Here is a 22,884-nt window from a genome sequence, read left to right on the forward strand (position 1 = left end):
CCAAATGATACTTGAAAAATATAAAGTTCAAAGGAGATGAGATGATTTTGAGATATTCAAGCTACGGGAAATAGAGCAGCTTGTAATAGAAATCTAGGCACAAGCTAATGAGGATAGTGACTCTGCAGGTGGTAAGAAAGGATGACTTAACTTGGGGGCACTGTGCAGGGTGATGGACATCTGACTGATGCAGACATAAAAGGAATAAAGAGCAGTGAGGAATCCCTTCCAAGTACGTTATGATTATAAAGCCTGAGACCATAGGAACACTTTATGCACACAAAGCAAATGCTGAAAACTAGTTCAGAGCCTACATGCTTCTGCCAATGAATCCAAAGAGTCATCTTCACACATGAAGGATGCCATATTTAATCTTTAAAAATAATTATCAGGTTTTTTACTCCACATGCACAAACCCCATCTTTTATTTCTTTATGGATTCATTCACGTGTTCTGTTCATTCAATAAAAAATGTTTGTGTCGGCTGACGTGGTGGCTCACGCCTGTAATCCCAACATTTTGGGAGGCCAAGGCTGGTGGATCACCTGAGGTCGGAATATTGAGACCAGCCTGACCAACATGGAGAAAGCCTGTCTCTACTAAAAGAAGAAACAAGTCAGGTGTGGTGGCCCGTGCCTGTAATCCCAGATACTCGGGAGGCAGAGGCAGGAGAACGGCTTGAACCTGGGAGGCGGGGATTGCAGTGAGCCGAGATCACACCATTGCACTCCAGCCTAGGCAACAAGAGCAAAACTTTGTCTCAAAAAAAAAAAGTTTATGTCTACTGTGCCATGAATCCTAGGGTAGATACTGTAATGAACTTTTAATGTGAATTGTTTGCACATCTATGTGCTATGCCAGAGGTATGAACAAAGGGCTATGGGAGCACAAAAAGAGGAATGACTAATTCTGCCTGGAATTGTTAGAGAAGGCTTCAGAGAGGAGGCAACACTCGAGTCAGATCTTAAAGGACACCCATGTCCTTCCAGGGAAATCGAAAGAGAGGAGCATCACAAGGAACAGCCTATGCAAATGCATGGAGGGGTAAAAGACTGCTACTATATTCAGAGAATGGCCACTCACGTTATTTGATGTTGTGAGATCACAAGCAGTGTATGCTGGCATAAGAGGGGGAGTTGGAAGATAGGGTGGTTAAATAAGATAAGCCCAATTATGAAGGTTAGGCCCAGATACTCAAAGGTCTCTTATGGCTTGTGAAGAAATGTGGACCACATCCAGTGGATAAAATAAGCCATCAGAGATTTGTGGGAAAATTAGGTTTCTGCTCTAGATATCCAATTCTTTATTATTTGCAGCACACGGAAATCTTATTTCATCCAATAAAACATGGTTACAACTTCTTTCTCATACCCAACTTGATTTGAGAAAGACTACTGCAGCCGCCCTTAAGTCTTCAATGATAATGTCTCCATCTAAAGAAGTGCAGACACCAAGGTGATGGGTTTTTTATCATCCAATGCAATGACTAGACATCAGCTTCTTGGAAGATGCGTTAGGGTCTTTGTCATCCCTTTGAAATCGATATCTTGTCCAGCCTTGGGTCTAATTCCTTTGTGAAGTAAAGCATACTACGTTTGAGAAACTGTGAGCATACACTCCTACAAGGAGTCGACCTCCTTTTCCCAGAATTAAATTCACAAAAGCAGGATTTTCATTTTCTTACGGCATAATGCTGCTATGTTAAGTCAGGCTGCTCTCCTGCCATGAGGCTGCTGCTTTTTCAGCAGAATCTTAATAGTATCAGAATGGGCCAATGCAATGCAGGCTGGACCAGCAGGGCTCTGCTCCAGGAATGTAGCACCTGGGCAGTACAGGATCATGCCCTAATCTTTTTTATTTTTGAAATGCCTCCTTCTCATCAGATATGTCCTGTTCCTTTATGTCTCCTGACAATTTCTTATAGACATATTTCCCTGCTCCTTACTAATAACCAGAATGACTGATTCAACAGCTGGTACAACCAAGTGTGGAGATGCCGGATCCTTTCCCCAGGGTTTGGAAGGAATAGAAGACAGAGGATTTTTGTTTTGTTTTGTTTTGTTTTTGGGGGGGAGGGGAAATAACCTCAATCTGAAGCACGTGTCACTGCCAGGGCTGATGACATAGCACGTGTGTCCTTTACATGGGACCCAAAAGATTTCCAAGGCTGAATTGAATGCTGAGCTTCCTTTCTTTTCCCACTTCTCACTTTTACTTTTGCAAAAGAAATAGAAAAAGAAACATTTCTCAGTTTCCCTAACACTGAGAAACATGAACTATCATCTCCTGTAGAAAAGGGAGAAAAAAACACAGGTAACCACTCAACTCCTGGAGGTACCCTCAGCTTCTCTGCTCCTCCAGCATAGCATATGGCATTTCTAGGTCACCCTTTAAGTATGGCAGCCAGCACAGTGAGGCACTCTGGTTCTCAAGACAACACCAAATAGCCAGGATGAAATGTGGGTGACATCACTTCAGGCAAGATGGAAACAATGAAAATCAAAAAAGGAAACCCCTGTCAAGTGCAAGGAACATTAATTATAGATACAGACTTTTGCCCACTAAAATTCACAGGTCTGAAATTGTTTGAAGATGAAATGTAGTAGCTACATCTCATTTCATCCATCCTTAACTTCAAATGCACAACTCAATATTGCTTTGTGTGTCCCGAATATGAAATCCATAAAAATCTCTATTTACTTAAAAAAAAAAAAAGCTAAACACATAATCCCACTTACAGTATCAGTCATTGGTCATATGGAAAATAAGAATTTAGCTGCCTACGTAAGATATTTGCAATCAAACTTGGAGAAGCCAGGTCAATATTAGAACATGCAATATAATAAATTCCTTGTCAAAAGAGAAACATGCATTGTGTAGCAATTAATAAATGCTACTTAATAGTGATTAGTTCTTCCCTCATATTACACTTAAGGGGAAGAGCCTCTAGAAAGTTCATATAATAGCTTAAATATGAAATCTAAAGTTTGGAAAACACACATTCTAGATTCATTTCTTCCTGTTCATTCCACAAAACTCAAATCCAATGGCCTTAAGGACATGATGCAAAACGGTGTCTGTTCATCCAGGCACTTTTGTGATAAATGCTAGAGAGATGCCTGGATGAGTGGAAGAGAGGGACTGAAGCCAATGACAAAAATTACCTAAGAGTCTCCTACTTGGTAAGTGGACCTGGAGGTTCTGCCATGGTTCTTTTCTCACAAATCATAAAGAGCGTTAACAATAGTAATAAGCATTTCTTTCTCCTTTTCTTCTTATTCCTTTGGACAAACATGAAGTTTTCAAGTGTTTAATCAGATGGATGACATTACCCTATCCATAATTCTGAAAATGTATGCTCTTTCTTAATACAATTTCAAAGCTATGCCTTGGCCTTGCTTGTCCACAGCAGATGTTGCCAAGACTGGGCTCAGTCAGAACCACAAAAATGCCACACATTATGAATCCACCTACAAACCCTTTCCAGAACATCATCAAGCCCATCTCAACTGGTCTCCCTGAAGGAGGACTCTCCCAGCCTCCAGGAGAAACACTGTAAGATAAAGACAGTCCACCATTTCTTTTCTTTTCTTGGCGCTTACCCTGTGTCTTATTCTAAACACGGCTTTTCCTTTTATCTGCAGTACTTTAGAAAGCCATTTCATTAAATATAACAACAGTATAGTAATACAAAGAACATCACTTTCTAGTGCTAATAACTTTCATTTTTAAAACCACTTGTGTATTCCAAAATTTAGCAAAGCATCAATTTCTCATCAAGGCCAGCAGACACATCAAATTTGAAACTTTAAAGTTGTTTCTTTTGGGTTTATGATCTATGTAGAGAGGAACTGAAATGCTGTTTAAAGTCAGATTTGTTTTGCTGCTCATGTTGCCAGCTTTACTGATGAAAACTCATCCCTCTGCATAAAATAGACTCATGAAGCACCAGCAACAGGAACAGAAACCAAATTAGGAAATCATGACCACCTGCAAGAGGATCACCATGATGAAATGTTCACATCCTGTACCCTTTCCAAATTTTGAAGTTCAGAGCACCAATAGAAATCACAATTTTCAGACTAGTCAGGAGAGAATCAAAGGAAGGAATTCTTTCATGAGCACCAAGTTCAAATGTGTGTGAATGCTATCATTGCATTTTACCCTATTCTGATAACTGGGGTCAAAAAAGGAATGACAGCAGAGTGGAGAACAGTGATTCACAACCCCTGGCTGCCCTTAAGAATCAACCTGGATGCTTTTAATACACGTCTATTCACTGGACCCTATTCCAGTCCAGCTAGATCAGAATGTGTGCTGGGTGGGGCCTTGGGATCTGTATACAGTTTCTTAAACTTCTCAGGAAATTTCAACATGCAGCCATGACTGAGAAGCACTGACACAAGGAACTCAAAACACAGAGAACTGAAAACAGGTGAAGACAGCGTGGGAGGAAGTCAGCAAGTCAGTATATACCCGAGGCTGTTGAATCAGCATCAGGTGATACATTTTAGAAGACTCTTGTATCTGAAAAAGAAAACACGTGGCTGGGTGTGGTGGCTCATGTCTGTAATCCCAATACTTTGGGAGGCTGAGGCAGGTGGATCACCTGAGGTCAGGAGTTCGAGAGCAACCTAACCAACATGGAGAAACCCTATCTCTACTAAATATACAAAAATAGCCAGGTGTGGTGGCACATGCCTGTAATCCCAGCTACTCAGGAGGCTGAGGCAGGAGAATTGCCTGAACCCAGGAGGCGGAGGTTGCGGTGAGCCGAGATCGCGCCATTGCATTCCAGCCTGGGTAACGAGCGAAACTCCGTCTCGGGAAAAAAAAAAAAAAAAAAAAAAAAGAACCTATTTTATTGGGATTACTTTATTCACCATCACTGCCTCTACCACCCAGCTTCCCTGCCACTGCTCTCTACTGTTCTCCAAATGTTTGGGATGTAGGTCTCTCCTGGCCAGCGAGATGGTGAACACCTGGGCTGTTCCCCACAGTTCTGAACACTCAGGTACCCACCAGTGTAATATTCATGGCTGGTGAGAAAGACAGATTCTGGGAAAAAAAAAAAAAAAGCTGATTGCATGGAGAATGGTTCTGAACACACAAGTGTTCAACTTGGCTAAGGTGGTTAATTTTGGAACTGGACTGAATGTTCTGGGAGGGAAGTGCTTCCCTAAGGATTGAGCCACTAGAGGCCGCTCGGAGCCAGATTCTCACTAAACCATGATATGAAGTGGAATCACATCAAGGGGAAAAGGAAGGCTGAGTAGCACCGGGATTCATAGTGACCCCATGGTTCCTGTTTTTAAATTTGGTGAGTGAGCCCACAAAGTGCAAGTGTATGCACGTGGGGGAGGGGACTCTGGTCTATTTCCAAAGAATATTCTTTCATGAAGTTTTGAGTTTGCAGGTGGCCAATAATGAGATCAGAGAATTAAACTAGAATCAACTATAATGGAACGGTTCCTTTCTCCTGAGCTCCACTCTCTTGGCCTCTCTATCACAAAGGATCCTCCACGGCCTTGGGTTGGAGGTACCAGGAAATTTGTGATCGTTTTCACTAACATATTCTGAAATTCTTTGTCCCTGAATCTCATTCTGCTAGCCTCTTAGGCAATTCACTTTGTATTTCAAGAAAAATAAGTCTAAACAGCAAACTAAAATAATCTGTGGACACTCCAGTCCTCATGAGGACAAGCAGATGAATGCTATGTATTGTCTGTATCCCCGGCATCCGGCACAGCATTCAGTACAGAATAGGGAGTCCAAATTCCTACTGGATGTGTCACTCGGTGAACTAAGAGAGAATGTAATTTTGTGAAGTGCAGAAAAGTGGGCCCCACATGTCCCATTTCTTTCATTTCCAATAGCATCTTCTTTTTTTTATTTTCTTTTTTTTTTTTAACTTTTCTCCAATCTCCAGCTGAGTACAAGAAGGCTTAAACAAATCCAAACTGACTTGTCAAAAATGAATAGTGGTCCAGGAGGACATTTGTAAATCATGGCAGAGATTAAGGTCTTGTTTTGTTCTATTACGTGTCCCTGATGGTATTTTCAATGTATCTGTAACCTCCCTGAATCTTGGCAGGTTGCAGACCAGAAAGTCTGCACCTGCTTCAGTTTCAGGGATTTTTCAGTAATGCAAAGACTACAAGTTGTTGTTTTTCAATCTATGGGTTAAAAGATTTTGGAATAGGATAAGAAAAAATAATCCTCCCTTCCATTAGGAAAAGGGAGGTATCAGCAAGATACCAGGGCAAGACCAGCAAGTAGAGATGGACACACTTCAGGATGGAGAGTGAGATAAGCAGGTTCAGTGTGGGACGTCTTTACCATGTGTGTCCTGAATGCAGCTCCCAGGCTGCTCCTGGATTTATCATGGTCTAGTCTTCAGGGTAAGAAGTCAGCAGAGAATCCAAGAAACGTAACTCTTTATTACCAAATCACTCTGTCCCACAGGTTAATGATATGTTTATATACATGTGAGTCATGCCAAATTGACTCAACCTCTTCAGCAAAGGACATAGAAAGATGGAAAACAAAGGGCAAAGTGCACCTGGAATCCATAAAAATTTGGGTTTGAAACCCAAAGTAAGCAAAAGACTTACTCTTTCTGGATCTCAAGGGGTTTGAGGGTATTTGTTGTCGTTGTTGTTAATTAATTATTTATTTATTTATTTATTTTGAGACAAGGTGTCCCTCTGTCACCCAGGCTGGAGTGCAGTGGCATGATCATGGCTCACTGCAGCCTCTATCTTCCTGGGCCCAAGCGATTCTCACCTAAGCCTCCTGTGTTGCTGGGACTATAGGTGCATGCCACGATGCCTGGCTAATTTAATTTTTCTGTATTTTGTAAAGACAGGATTTTGCTATGTTACCCAGGCTAGTCTCAAGTGATCTACCTGCCTCAGCCTCCCAACGTGCTGAAATTACAGGTGTGAACCCCCTCACCCAGGCAATCTCAGTTTCTTTATCTAAAAATTGGAGGTAATCATATCCCTGTACAATAATTTTGTTTAAATTATGCTATATAAAGCCCTTGGCACATAGTATTAACTCAATAATCTTTTTTAAAAATAAATTCTCTAAATTGCTGAAGCTTAGTATTATTAAGTTCAGGCTTTTTCTTGATTATAGGAAGCATTTAATGGAAAATTTCAGAAAGGTATTACAGAGTTCTCTGACTTTTTATATCTTAAATCAATATAATTTAAGCTCTTACTGATGACTAAAATGACGATGCTATTTTGTTATACAGGGATCTTTAATGCAGGGTATATGCTTTCCAGGGTATAGATGACAGTTCTCCCCAAATGGTGTTAGACAACTCTGCTTTTCTGCTGAGTTTTTCTAGTATCTTCCACCCTTTTCCATTTTGTTTGCTATTTATTAATTCGGTTGGCTTGACTATCTGATCCCTAGCATCATGTCTGTTAAACCTAAGCTGTTGTTAGCTAGGAAATCATATAAGCAAATATCTCAAAGTTATCTAACATGGCCTTGGCCTTCTCTTGTTAACAGAACTTTTATTTTTATTGATTGATTGAGACAGAGTCTCACTCTGTTGCCCAGGCTGTAGTACAGTGGCACGATCTCGGCTCACTGCAACCTCCAACTTCTAAGGTTCAAGTGATTATCCTGCCTCAGTCTCCCGAGAAGCTGGGATTACAGGTGTGCACTACCACACCCGGCTAATTTTTGTATTTTTAGTAGAGATGGAGTTTCACCGTGTTGGCCATGCTGGTCTCAAACCCCTGACCTCAGGTAATCCATCTGCCTCGGCCTCCCAAAGTTCTGGAATTACAGGTGTGAGCCACTGCGCCCAGCCTAGAACTTTGATTTTTAACTGGGCACATTACTGCCCAGGTTAAAACTAAACTAAGCTAAATTTCCCCATTTTCCTTGTTGCTAGCTGTGGCCACTGACTGATTTCCAACTAACAGGCTATAAGCAAAGTGTGGGACTTAGAGGAATTTCTTAAACAGGGACAGCCATTACCTTTCTTCATTTCTAACTTCAATCTGCTGCTTGAAACTGGTGTTCCAGCAGCCATACGAGGTCTGGGGATGAAGGACATATCCAATGGATGAAAGAGTGGAAAGCTGGCAGGCATCTGGGTCCTGATGACATGCAGCTGTCATCCCAGCTCTGGACAGACCACCTAACTGTGCTCATGTATCTCATTTAAACTGGGTTACTGGGACTCCACACCATAGATAACCCAACTGCCCCACAAGCTTCTTAGAAGTATGTGTAAAATGAGAGTAAATGTGCTCTGAATGATACTCTGTATGACAAGGAACAGCAGTCATTTTAGGGCAAGAGTTTTGTGTCAGGGATTTTCGCTCAGAGCCCTTTTCTGCTTTCTTCATGACTGCCGGTTATGTTCTAGATATATCAGGTTGTTGAATATGTGACCTCCTGTCCTTTAGGTAAAAGAGCCAAGTCTGCATGTGAACATGTGAGCACATGTGACAGAAGTGAGGACAATGACCTCGTGTAGCCTGTGGAGTTCACTATTTTGAGGCATAGCCGCTAATACATGTGTGTATACACACACACACCTTTTCCTCTATAGTCAATAATGAGGAAATTTGACACATTATTAAAATCTGTGTAATAATGAACTATAATATAATAATGCTCTATTGTGCTGGTTTTTGCCTAAACAAAAGTGCCTGAATGAATTTTTTTCAAGTGGGGGTGGGGCGGGAAGTGGGTGGGAGTGTCTGGAAATACCTCTGGGAAACAAAAAGGAAGCAATATGTAAGGTTTCTCTGTTGATATCCACAGCCAATCCTTGCAGTGAATAAAAGAAGCCTTCACGTGTTTGTTATATGATTTAGTGAGAAGATATGCATGAAGATTATCTATATGAAAATGCTCACTTTTATTATCATTATTAGCCATAATGATGAACAATGAAGTTTTTGATCATTGGGTTTTCTATCTGACACTAAATGTATTTTGACACCTATCTCCATCTGGACCCCATCTATAATCTCTTTTGGAAAATTGTGAAAAGGACCACTTACAATGAACATGATATTGTCACAGGGTGGCTTTCATGGCTATTTCTGTTGCTTGTTAGGGGAGAACTTAACTTTAGAAAAAGAAGATTCATTTATAGACTCATCAAAAATATATACAACCACTTGACTACTAAGTTTCCCTCCTTTGCCAAACAATAAATGTGCTAGATATATTTAGTGACCATCCTTACAGCCATCAAGACTTTAACAATGGAATCAGATTGGAAGAAAATGCTTTCTTGATATTCATCAGAGCTAATTCCAGGGAAGCCATCTTTTAAGAATTCCTCCCAATTTCTATCCCATATTCAACCTTTCTCATGTAATCATCTAAATAGTCTCAGCAATAGAAAGAATTAGAAAAATGCAACATATAAAATTGTTTTATCTAGTTTTCTTAATTCTCTATTCACTTTACAAATGCAAATATACATACATAAATTAGGTGCTGTCTGAATGTGTAATATGCACAAATGAATACGAGTGTGTGCATGCAAGAATTCCACAGACTGTCATTTATGAACACAGAAAGGTAAAGGCTTTAAAAGCTTTAAATGAAAGCTGGCTAAAGAAGAGAGGGGCAGCAAAAGATCAATGAAAAAACACCCAATAGAGAAAGAGACAGAGAAGAATAAAGAAAGACAGAGGGTGGGTTGTGGAGCAGTAATGAATGAGGGAAAGAAAAGGCCTGAGCATTGAGGGAAGCAGTGGGCAGCCCCCGGCCGGCTGCTGCTGCTGGAAGCTGGACAAGAGGGAACAGATTTCAGCAGCGGGGAGCTCTAATCTGTCAGCAGCAGTTCCTTTATGTGTGACCAGCCAGCTCAGCTTGGAGACTGGTACCAGTCTGGGCGAGCTAACCCCACCGTGTCTTCCCGGAAGAGGACGCACCACCAAAAATTTCTGAAAGCGGAGGGAAGGTTCTCTTGCTAGCTCCTGCCGCATATCCTCCTTGGCTTTTCCCGTGTCCTATCTACAGTGCTGTTCAGATCCCTCAGCAGTCATCTTAAATGCCCTGCTTCTTCCAAATCCTATTGGCCACATCAGATCCTGGAGAATTTTCTCCAGGACATGACCACCTAAGCATCTCTGACAGCAACATTTGAGAAGAAACAAAGAAAAAGACTCAAACCATTATCTATTTAAATTGTGCGAGATCTCATGTAGATGCAAAAGCCACACAACCATCTCTGCTCTCGGGAAACTCATGTTAGTTAAGTTGACCTTGCACAGCTGTGGTCCAGCCCTCACTCAGACTTCCAGCCCATGTCTGTAACCAGAAATGACAGCACTCCAGCTTTCTGGCAACTCCTCCCCATCCTTATCCTCACCCAGGCAGCCTTTATCCTCTGGTGGGAAGAGAGAGCAGATGGGCCGGGCGCGGTGGCTCAAGCCTGTAATCCCAGCACTTTGGGAGGCCGAGGCGGGTGGATCACGAGGTCAAGAGATCGAGACCATCCTGGTCAACATGGTGAAACCCCGTCTCTACTAATACAAAAAATTAGCTGGGCACGGTGGCGCGTGCCTGTAATCCCAGCTACTCAGGAGGCTGAGGCAGGAGAATTGCCTGAACCCAGGAGGCGGAGATTGCGGTGAGCCGAGATCGCGCCATTGCGCTCCAGCCTGGGTATCAAGAGCGAAACTCCGTCTCAAAAAAAAAAAAAAAAAAAAAAAAAAAAAAAAAAAAAAAAAGAGAGAGCAGATGGAGAAATGACTTCCACTCAATTCCTAAATAATACCAGCTTCGATTCCCATTAACTATGAATTTGCATCCTTGTCTAGGTAAGAACCAAGGGAGCAAGAGCCCTGGGGACATTGCCAGGTCAGGGCAAAGGTTAACGGCAAAGCCCTGGCTGCAGGCCTGCCCTTCTGAGGACATGGCCAAGCAGTGGAGAGGCAGCATGCCACTGCTCCTGCCATCAGGATACCTGGCTTCTGCGCCTGCCTGGCCTCCAACAGAGAAGTGACTGCTCTGAGACTGTGTTTTCACATATGTAAATTCCATCCTAGTGTCTATTCACTAAGAAGACCTGCATTGAAAGGGTTGGATTAGATGAGCACTAAAGACTCTTCCAGCTCCAATGTTCTGATGCTCAGGAAAGCTGAGCTTTCTTTAAAGCTGCCTTAATGTGCTACACAGTGAGGGGCTGAAATCCAGGACCCCCAAGGCAGATCAGGCCAGACTCTGGCATCACATAGCCTGAGCTGGGAATCCCTGGGCGTCGGGTTCCTTAAAAATATATGAAATAAGAATAATGATTCCTGCCTTTTTATTCCTGCTTTTTTTAATCTAATAAATATTTATCAAGTGCCTACTGCACTGGGAATACAAAGGTTAAAAAAACACCTTGCTCTCATTGAGCTTGAATTCTACTGGGAGGAGGGAAACAACAAAATATTTTAAAATATAATTTATACAGTATATCAGGTAAGTGCTATGGCAAAAAAATAAGGCAAGAGACAGGGACAGAGAGTGCTAGGGAGGGTGGGGAATACAAGTTGCCCTTTTAAACAGGGTGATCAGGGAATGTGTCTCGAGGACATTTGCATCAGGATTTTTACAGGGATCAAATTAGGTAACCACACAGCGCTGGGGATGCAGTAAGTACTCAAAAAGGCAACTAACGGTGGACTTCATAACTTTCGCAGCCTGGCTGACAACTGGGGCTGATTTAAATATATACCTATGACCCACTTCTTAACCCATGCCATTGTCACCAACCCACGTCCTTTCTGAGGCAGAATCTGTTTTCAGAATGAGGCTTGTCTGCTTTCTCCACTGAGAGCCATTGCCCTTCTCTGGTTTGCTTCTGTCTTCAAGACCTTCCTGTTCCTTTACATAGACCATGTTCCATCTGTATTGTCTTCCCCAGCATGGATATGCATTCTCCACCCTACTCACTATCCTGGGTGAAATGTAACTCTTTCCCTACTCACCCTCTACCTCCTGCCCCCTCCTCTAAACCATACTAATTTTTTAAAGGAGTGATATAGTTTGGATGTTTGTACCCCCACCCCCAGATCCCATGTTGAAATGTGACCCCAGTGCTGGAGTTGGAGCCAGTGGGAGGTGTTTGTGTCATAGAAGTGGATCCTCATGAATGGCTTGATGCCCGCCCATGGTCACGAGTGAGTTCTCACTCTGCTAATTCACGTGAGAGCAGGTTGCTTGAAGAGCCTGGCATCTCCTCCCCTTGCTCTCTTGCTTTCTCTCTCATTATGTGACATGCCTACCACTACCCCACCTCACTTTCCACCATGAGTGGAAGTTTCCTGAGGCCCTGACTAGAAGCAGATGCTGGCACTATGTCTCTTGTACAGCCTGCAAAATTGTGAGCTAAATACAGTTCTCTATAAATTACCTAGCCTCTGGTATTCCTTTATAGCAATGCAAAATGGATGATAGGAATCCATTTTGGACTTGATAGGAATCCATTTTGGACTTTATAGAAATAAAAGGAGAAAGGCAAAGAGAAAAATAAAAGCAAGGAGAAAGAGGAAAAGGAAGAAAAACAAAGATAAGAAAGAAGAAAATACTACCACCTATATTATGGGTGAGTTTTAAATCTTAAAAGTCAGCCACAGAATTAAATAGGGATTAAGGAAAGAATCCTGTATGGGATTTAGGGAGAAGAAACAACAATCACTTTCTGAAATGACCATCTCTATGTCTGATATGAGGAATGTGAAAGACTAGAGGAAAACAGTAGAGTTTGAATTGTCCTCACATTCAACGACTGTTCTATACACAGCTAACACATGCTTTGCTATGCCTGAACTACTATAAGCATTGAATGTCTTTCAGGATAGTTATTAGGGTCTTCAATTATTTTTCCTAACTTATACATCTTTTTATGCTGCTGAGCAGATAAAGTCATTCCCTCCCTCTATATACAGGTGTGTGTCATTTTACTAAATATTTTGCATTAAAATTTGCATTTTTATGCATATACATAAAAATGTGTCTTTCCTTAGACTCTGGTGCACTTCTGTAATAAGACGAAAGGCCACTGTGCCAGTTATACTACTTATTATTATGCATTCATGTAACCTTTTTGTTGGTTCACATGTAAAATAGATTAAGTGAAGTGAACCTACAACACATGTTTGCCTTACCATAAATCTGCCTGTGCTTGGCACTCAACGAACACTTAATAACAAATAAGAGATGGGTAATGACCAAGCAGCTCTTGCCATAATGTCTAAAACCTAATTGACTCAATTCCTCATTTATTTTTTAACCTTTCATCACTTTCCAGGCCAAGAGGCAAATGGAGATCCCATGGGAACAATCTGGCTCATACACTGGTGCCAAAGATGGGGAATTTGCCTCAAGGTTGTAGGAAGATTGAGCTTATCACAGCTCCTTCATTAAGAATCTAACAAAGTACTTTTTTTCACATCGGTTATTCAAAGTCACTCTTCCCCATCCCTCAAAGGCTGGGCCGGGAGGACCCAGCCTTTTGAGATGGCAACTTTCACTGGGAAAGAAGAATTTGGGGGAGGAGGAAACAAATGTCGAGTAGAAAAACTAAAGACACTGGGGAAAAGTAATTAGGCAAGATTCATAAGAGGTTTGCTATATTAAGATCCATCTATCTCAAATAGCATCCGTTCTTTCTACAAGTTCCAAAAGTAGCTCTGTATGAAGAGAAGCAGTGGGTTCTCAGGACAGAAAGAGACCACAGAGGTATGTGGCAGGTGTATCATCACGTGAGTGACAGAAACAGACCATCAGAGCATTACAGAGCACATGGAGAAGGAAAATAACCACTAACTTCTCCTTGGAGAAAAGATAAATGAAAAATGTAGACAGGTGCCTGCTAAAAACTCACAGTTTCTTCCCAGCTCAGGGGGATAAAGATGGGTTTGGACAACTGATCTAATCATTTTCCAAACATTTTCACATCATCTGGTACCAAAAGGTTTTCAGATTTTTCTCAAGAACCAGGAAAAGTCTTCCCTTAGAGAATATATGGCATAAGAAATTCTCCAGGTCTTTCAATCAACTAAAGTTCTCAGTTGGAAGAAAACTTGCTTAGCATGTCTTGGGCCATAGTATAGGGCATCGTACTATATTTATTAACAAGGCACAAATGAATGCTATGAAGTTCCAACAGAAAATTAATTTTTATAAGTGTACAAAGTAGGGTTGCCAGATTTAGCAAATAAAAATACAAGAGCCCTATGAAATCTGAGTTTCAGGTAAATAACAAATATTCATTTGATATAAGTATGTCCCATGTGATATTTAGGATTGACTTATACTAACAAAATTACTCACTATTTATCTGAAATTCAAATTTAACTGGGCTTAGGTATTTTTCTTGCAACCCTGGAAAAATTCCTCCTCCAGGCAACCCAGAGGCTACCTGGAAATAATCACTAAGTCTATAGAGGGCCAAGCTTCAAGAAGTTAAGAAATTATCAGTGAGGAATTTGGATTAACACCTGATAAATAATGTTCATTTGATAGTGAATTGAAATAGTATATTTAAGGATCCTCTCTGAGAATGATTTTATGCCATAAAAATATATTCTTCCTTTGGTAACTGACAAGTGAATTACTTTAAATACGTGTCTCTCTTTGGGATTGAGGTATATCATATAACCTCTTCTCTCCATCCCCGAAGTCTAGACTTAAGAACTTCCCCCACATAGAAAGAAAGCCACAATCTGGAGAGGTGTGAACAAGAGCTGTACCTCCCCCTACAATGCTTCTAGGGAGGAAAGGGGCTATGAATGGTACTGCCTTTTCAGAAAGTGAGAGGAGAAGCCACTTTCCTAACTCTACATCCCTAGTGTCATCCTGGGGCTGGGCCACTCCCAGAAATCTCCCAGAGAGCCTTCCTCCTTACTGCAGCTGCTGAGAGGAAAGCAGCAGGCCAAAGGAAAAGTCATCCTTATGAAACAACCAGCCATTTGCAGCAATTTTATTTGCAAAGATTTCCTGCTGTGGCTAAATGGTGTGGCTGCTTGGTTTGTTATTTAAAAGAGTGACCCTAGTGAGACCACAGCTCTGAAGCGGGTGGAGAGTCTGATTTCAGACCAGGGTCAGTAGGAGGAGCTTGAACTGAATGTGCCTAATTGAATTCCACTGCTGCTTTTGAGTGTGCTGTGCCTGGTGATAAAACTGCAGATTTGGGGCTAACTCTATAAATCGTGTTAGTCAACCCCAATCCTTTCTGGGTCCTGATAGGAAACTATATTAAAATATTCTCAAAACAGGCAAGGATTAGAGTCAAGAACTAGAAGAAGTTGTATTTGGATGGAGAGGAAGGAAAAGAAGGACAACAGAGACAGGGGAAGGATGCAGGTATATGGATAAGGGAGATGTCCAGCAGGCAGGTAGATGCAGAACCCAAAAAAAGGCAGGGAACTGGGGCAGTTTGCAGATGAAATGCCTTAGTGGAGAAGTAGGTAGGTAAATTTGAAGACACTTCTTAAGCAGTACATTTGGGAAATCAAGTGAAGCTGGACTCCCTTTCTCTCTCTCAATCTCTCTGCTCTACACTGGTGCCTGAGGAATTGATGAATAATCTAGACCGTGTAATCCTTGTTCCCTGCAGGACTGCTACATTGGAGAAGACGGATGTGGGCCTCTGTGTCCGTCTTGACAATAAGCTCTTGGACTGAGTAGGGCCACCTTCCTGGGTGGCCACACGGGAGCATCTCAGGCCTCAGAGAGATGACAACAAAGGTTAAAACCAATTGTGATCTCAGAGATATGTGGTTAGAGACCAGGCTTCAGAGATGACATTTACATTGTAATGTAACATAAGCTAAGCAGGAAATAATAACATCTGCAGATCGGTGTTTACCCAGCGGAAGTTTTTTTTTTTTTTTTTTTTGAGACGGAGTTTCGCTCTTGTTACCCAGGCTGGAGTGCAATGGCGCAATCTCGGCTCACCGCAACCTCCGCCTCCTGGGTTCAAGCAATTCTCCTGCCTCAGCCTCCTGAGTATCTGGGACTACAGGCACGCGCCACCATGCCCAGCTAATTTTTGTATTTTTAGTAGAGACGGGGTTTCACCTTGTTGACCAGGATGGTCTCGATCTCTTGACCTCGTGATCCACCCGCCTCGGCCTCCCAAAGTGACCCAGCGGAAGTTTTAAGTTAAAAGCAGGCATTCCTGGACCATATTTATGAACTTTAAGGTAACATTCACTTGATTTCTTTGTGTTGTTGGGCAGATGTTTTAGCCTCAGTAGTCCTTAATTCTTAGCTTTGGTTTTAATTAGCAAACATTTGGGAAAATAATCTGAATCAGATTTGAATTTAATACTAAAATCAGTGGGAGGAAAACCGAATCTACAGAACTGAATCAACAGTACATTTTTCAACAGAATCTTTATTATCTTGTAAAGACAGCAGAACAGGAAGGCTCCTGCAGCGCAGGTGTGCCCTGAGTCTTGGAGGGCACCATTCACTTCTCTGTGCCATGCAATGTGTGGGAAATGGGGTCAGAGAAGTGAGTGCAATGGGAAGGGCACTACTCTCACAGAGCTCACAGGGAAGGGAGATAACACAGCATGCAATTGCCACAGTTTGAAGAGTGGCTTTATCGGAAAAGTACAAGATGCAGTGAAGGCATATAATGCAGTGATGTTAGTCCAAGCCTCAGGAAAGACTTCCCAGCAGAAGTGATGCCCAGACTGAAGCCTGAAGGATCTGGGGAATGAAGAGCATGAGGCAGGTAAAGGCACATCAGCACATGTGTTTGGTGGGAAGGGGCACACTAGAGAGTAAGTTTAAGGCAGAGAGAGGAAGAGCTGGAAGCAAGAGAGAGCACGGTGTTCTCAAAGAACTAAACTAAGTTCAGTGTTGCAGGAAGGTAGTGTGCAAGGCAGAGAACAGCATAAGAGAATTTTGGAAGGATAGGCAGGGCCCATGAGGCTGAAGACTTTATAAACCAAAAGGAGACTGGACCTCATTATAGGGCAATGAAAAGCCCCTGAAAGGTATTATGCAAGAGAATGATGAAATGACATTTTTAGTTTTGATCACCCTGGCTGCAATGTAGATTGAAAAGCAGTAGAACTGCGAGGAGAAAGATCATGTAAGAAGCCCTGCAGTAATTCACGTAAGAAAAAATAGCCTGGGATGTTGTAGGGGAGATGAAAACAAGAAGAGTTTACCAGACGTATGGGTGGGGGGGACTAAAATCCAGGGCAAACAGTGTGATTGACCATGAGGTGCCAGGGATATGGAACCAAGGATATCTTGGAAATTTTTATTTTAAGTAACTTTGTAATAGGATATATAATTTACAGACAGTGAAGATTTGGCTAGGAGAGGGTGGGAGACTAGTGGGAGAAGAGACAGAAGTTCAGCTTTGAACACTGTGAGTTCAAAGTGCCCATGGAACCCAAAGAAACATATCTGGCCACAGCTAAGGATACAAATTTAGGGCTCAAGGGAGTTCCAGTCAGAGATGTCACTTTGGAAAATAGACAGACATTAATTGTATCCTTGGGAATGGATGAGAAAGGAAGAGGGTCTAGGAAAGAACCCCAAGAAGTGCCCATTTTTAAGAGATGCATAAAACAAGAGTGTGCTAAGGAGCCCCAGATGGAACTGGAATAGAAGGAAACCAGAGATATAGAAGGAAAACCAAGATAATCTGTACCAAGCAAGGGGCAATACCTAGGGATGATGGAAAGAGCAATGTCTAGAGAGTTGAAGGTGGAAGAATATCAAAATTGGATCACAAATATAACTACTGTGAACCTGGTTTGAGTTTCAACCCTGAATTGAAGCTCTACTCTACAGACTGCAGCCCACCTCCCTTCCAGAAGTTACCCATTCAACCTCCACTCTATGTTCTTTTCACATCCCAAGTACACCTTTTAATATTTTATTTGCTAAGCGAGATGGTGAATACCTGAGGATGCATATGGTTTTTCTGAATACATTTCTGTACATCTTGATACAATTAAAAATAATTTCAAATGGATGTCCAAAACACTGTTGAGTGAAAGAAATCAAGCTATTGAACAGCAAATATTCTTATATTTCCATATATGTAAAACTGTAGATTTATATCCACATAAATGCACATGCACAGAGATATATCTAGAAAGATGTTCACTAATCATTTCTATAATGATTATCTCCAATTAGTTGGCTTTAAGATCATTTTTATTTTTAAAACACACTTGTGTTCTACTTAGTTTGAATTTTTATGATGTATATACATACAAGTTTTATACACATAATAAAACCATGAAAGTATAGTATAGAATCTTCTACCCCACATAGTCATTTAATACCCCACGGGGGATACGCTGCAGTCGTGGCTGAGTATGCAAGGTGAAGTCTTGCTCAACAAACCAGACTAAGAGCAACCATAAAAGCCACCTCTATAGCAGCAGCCTCACCCTTAAAGGCAGAGGCTGACAAGCAAAAGAGACAAAAACCAAGCCTGTTTCTTTAAGGAAAGAATATCCTTTATATGCCTACAGATCCTGCATAACCTGTTCTTCACTTTCTCCACAATATAGCAACATTCCAAAGGTAACTGGACTGGTCCTCCCGTATTTCTAAATCTCCTGCATCCTACCTAGTGATCAAGTAGTACTCAGGGATCAGAAAGGCCTAGGTTCAACTCCAAACTGACCGCTCACTTGCACCATAACTATGCCTCCAAGCCTATTCTCTTGTATTGCAAAATAGAAACAATTGTTAAAACCCGACTTACAGAGTTGTTTTGAGGATTAAATGAAGCCAAACATGCAAACACTTAAACACCTAACACACCGTAAGTGCTCAATAAGTGAAAGTTGTTTTGGCAAGGTTGCATCCAAAACACTACCCCCATCATGACCAACTGCCATGCCCAAGGCCAGGCTTCAACCTGCTGCCATCTTGAACTGTTCTTCCTGCGGTTTCTGAACTTTCAACCCCAGTCTTTGAAGCTCCCCTCTGACCTCCACCATCAATGTGCCCTCTGCTCCACACTCACCTATTTAGCATATTGGACTGGTAGATTCTCTTCTCATGGGTGTTGTAACAACTGCTTTTGGGCTCAGGGATGAAGCTGTGCTCGGACAGCATGTCAGAAGCAGCAGTGGTGATTATGGCAATTCCATCTCTCACTCTGGCGGGGAGGCCATAGTCCCATTCATCATATGATACAGAGATGAGCCCAGTGGGGAACTCTGCAGGCACCGTGTCTGTATCCCCTGCCACCAGACTGGGAACGATCCACGTGTAGCCGTAGCCAGTTAGCCCTACTGAGTTAGCCACTTCAAAGATGTAGGTGGCTTCTTCCTTGGTACAGTAAAGAAGAATGATGGGGCTTTGAAGTTTCTTGAGCTGATTCTGGATCTTAGAATCTCCATCATCCAGGGACATGTCCAGTAGGAGGACTTCCTCTAGCTCCCAGCCCACAAAGCTATTCTCAATGGTGCTGCGGATTTTGTTTACAAAGTCTTGGTAGCCAGGGAAATAGGTGGTGACGATAGAAAAGATGTACCAGTCATATTCTTCCATGATGTTGAGCATTACGGAAGCTTGCTGTTCAATAGATGGGCCAAACTGGAAGAACATGGAGGATTCATCCTAGAAAAAGAATAGGACAAAAAAAGAGAGAAAGAAAAAAATCAAACCAAAGATGGTAAATGGGGATTTTGAACCAAGTGGGTACAAAGATTTGTGTTCATTACTTATTTTTATTAAATGGCTTTAAAAATTTATATTTATAATAAATATTTTTAAAATTTAAGTTGCAGACATTTGTAATACCTTTCTTCCTAAAATTATCTCCTAGACTTCACAGAAAAATCGATCTAGGTCCATACTATACTTGCCTTGTCTAAAATCCTTGGGGCTACTACCAGATCCTAGCGAAGCTCCCCAAAATCAAATATGTTATATTTCTACAGCAAAACATATGAACAATCGCATAATGTAAAATAAAGGCTCTAAACGGTCATGTCAGTTCAGGTCAGGTTTTGCTGTTAAATGGGTTAAACAAACACATATGCACATGCTAAAGCAGACATATACACACACATACATACTTTCAATTTTTCAAGGATTTTGGATTTCTTGCTAGTGAATGTGTATCACTCAGTCACAGAGTGAATAATCAAAAAATGTCACTGATCTACACATAAACCTATCTATGAAGGTGAGATAAGCTCAGTGGTCCAGAAGGTGAATGGTACTCAAGTACGGGTATTAGGGAGAGTATGTGTAGTGTGAAATTCAATCAGTGGATATTCTATAAACATATAAATGTTAAACTAATAGCACATTTAGTTTGCTCTCTAACTTCTGCTCTGATAATAAGATATGCAGAATAGAATAAGGCTCAAACAATATGTTTAAGCTGCAAGTTAAAATCATTGCCATTTGAGCTCATATCTGATTGAGCTTTAATGCAGACATGTAGAAGACATGCTCTCTCTCTGACCTACAGGACACCACAGGTCTCGGTCTGATCTAGGTATTGCACACACACACCCATCTGTCAATTCTGAGCATCTTCTGATGCCTCCTTCCTTTCCAGGGAGAAGCCATTTTAAATGTCTCCCATTTTAAGCTGTGTTTACCTGCTGTTCAGAGATGTCAAGCCCTGCATTTTGTCTCTACCTTTAGCTAGATGAATCTGAAACCACAAAATGAACACCCTCTCAGCCTTGTCCTCCTCTCTTGACTATCTCCCCTGACTTCCTCCTGGGTAATGGTATCTCTTTTCTTGCTCTGTGCCCCCTATCTTCTATCCCATGGCTCATCTCCATTTTATAACAATCCAGGCTAACAAAACAGTGTCTTTTTCTAAGGGGCAGTTCCTTCTTATCTCCCAATAAGAGCTTCAAAGTACAGTTACAAGAGACCTGGGCTTTTAAACAAAATTATATAGTGGTTTCTTGGTTCAGGAATATATTGTTGCACAGCTGAGAAATTGTTGAGTATTTCTTAGGCACTCCTTATTGAAAAAAATACAGATTGGGAAATATCCAGCTGGTATCCAGAAATCCTGATTCAGCAATGAGAGCTGCCAGCCCCCTGGCTCTGCCTGGGCTGTTTGTTCTCACAGCTTGAACTTTTCACATTTTCAACAGGCTACCCAGAATGAAACCCTGGATGCCTGGTCAAATAGGAGTAATTTTTCCTGCTAAGGGTGAAATGGTGCTCAACAGGGCTCTCTTTTCTAGACTTAAAGATACAGTTGGAGAGGAGTTGCATAGAACCATGCAATTCAGAAAAGCAGGGAGGGTGAGGTACCCAGAATGGGTGAGTAGAAAAAAGGCAATTAATTCAAAATAGAATAACTGTATCATATGTATCTATTCCAAACCCTGGCCAGTCCCTGTTCCGGGACTTCTCCTACTACATGAGTACAACCCTTAGGCAAAACTGACCTTGTCGTTAGGTTTTATAATACAGTGGGGCTGGGGTCAGAATGTCTGTGTCCGGCCCAGATTCATATGTTGAAATCCTAACTCCCAAGGTGATGCTATCTGATGGTATCAAGAGATGAGGCCTCTGGGGAGGTGATTAGATGATGAGAGTGAGGCCTTCATAAATGAAATTAGTAACCTTATTAAAGATGACCCAGAAAGCTGCCTTGTTCCTTCTACCTTAGAAGGACAGAGCAAGAAGGCGCTCTCTGTGAGTCACAGCATGAGCCCTCAGCAGGCACCAAATCTACTGGCACCTTCATCTTGACTTCCCAGACTCCAGAACCATAAGAAATAAATTTCTGTTCTTTATAAGCTATCCAGTTTACAAGTAGCCTGAAAGGACTAAGACAAGTGGAAATCTGGGACAAGAGAACTTTATTCCAAGAATTGTCAGTGACCTGTAGAGGACCACGACAGGAAAGGAAGTCCAGTGGCAGGCGACTCCCCTAGAATAGCTGTCACTTTAAAGAGATACCCATCGGTTTTCCTGTCATGTTTCCAGCTAAAGGAAAATTAGGGGATTCCCAAATGAGAAATATGATCACATGAGCTTCCACAAGCCCAGTGGTTATAGCAAAGGGAAGAAACTGTCCAATATGCTTTAAGATGTACGAGCTTGGGATGAAAGGGATCCCAGCAGCAAACAAATCAGGTCTACCTATTCTGTGATAAATGAACAGATCCTATCACAGGAAGGTTCTTGAATACATGCAAAGTTCATGTGCTATGAAACCACAGCTGGTTCAAATGCATAGCAAGAGATACAAAAGTCATGGGGGTCCATAGTCAATGAGCTCATGTTAATGAGATCAAATGTAAAAGAAAACCAATCTATTAAATACTAGCTTGGCCCTCCCCTCTGTTCACCTTCTCTTGATACTCTCTCTCCCCCAATTGCAAATGGCTTGTAAGGACACTGCCAGCTACTGTGTGAAGGAAGCCAATGCATAGTGAGTGAGAAAAGAGAAAAACTTATATTGCTCCATCATCCCCCACCACATCCTTATGTTACCTTCCAGTTCTATTGTCCTCCACAATCTGATCCTTTTCCTGACTCCTCTGCCCCCATCAATGCCCAGCACAACCATTCTATTTTGCCAATCCTTTATTAAATAAGAATGCTTTAGGTGACCATTTTATCTGACATCCAAAGGAGGCTAATGAAGCCAAACAGAAGTCAAGAAACAGAATAATAGCTTAGACTAATGTTTCCTGGTATAATGAGTAGTCCAGGATTATTCATTTAGTCGACACATCAATCTGGTGTACAGTGATCAGGAATGGGACAGCCCTTTTTCAGTGAAACTCTAGGCTAGCTGTAAGTTTCAAATGGTGACAGGCTTTGCAAATTATGGCCATAGCCACAAATCAAAGGGCAATCTTCATGTGTGCATAGAGTGGAAAGGACTGGTGGCCACACATCCATCTTTGCAGG

At 41.7% G+C, this 22,884-nt stretch overlaps 1 protein-coding gene across 1 annotated transcript in view; it reads right to left on the reverse strand.

Moving 5' to 3' along the window:
* GRIN2B (glutamate ionotropic receptor NMDA type subunit 2B) overlaps window positions 1–22,884 on the reverse strand; it is a 421,963-nt gene that overhangs the window by 170,926 nt on the left and 228,153 nt on the right. Inside the window, exon 4 of the mRNA XM_012447678.2 lies at window positions 19,001–19,599. Within this exon, the coding sequence (XP_012303101.1) occupies window positions 19,001–19,599 (599 nt within the window). The remainder of the gene's footprint in view (window positions 1–19,000; window positions 19,600–22,884) is intronic.

Source organism: Aotus nancymaae, unplaced genomic scaffold (assembly GCF_030222135.1).
Source record: "Aotus nancymaae isolate 86718 unplaced genomic scaffold, 86718_ANA_hifiasm-v0.15.2.pri h1tg000016l, whole genome shotgun sequence".
NCBI classification, from domain to species: domain Eukaryota; kingdom Metazoa; phylum Chordata; class Mammalia; order Primates; family Aotidae; genus Aotus; species Aotus nancymaae.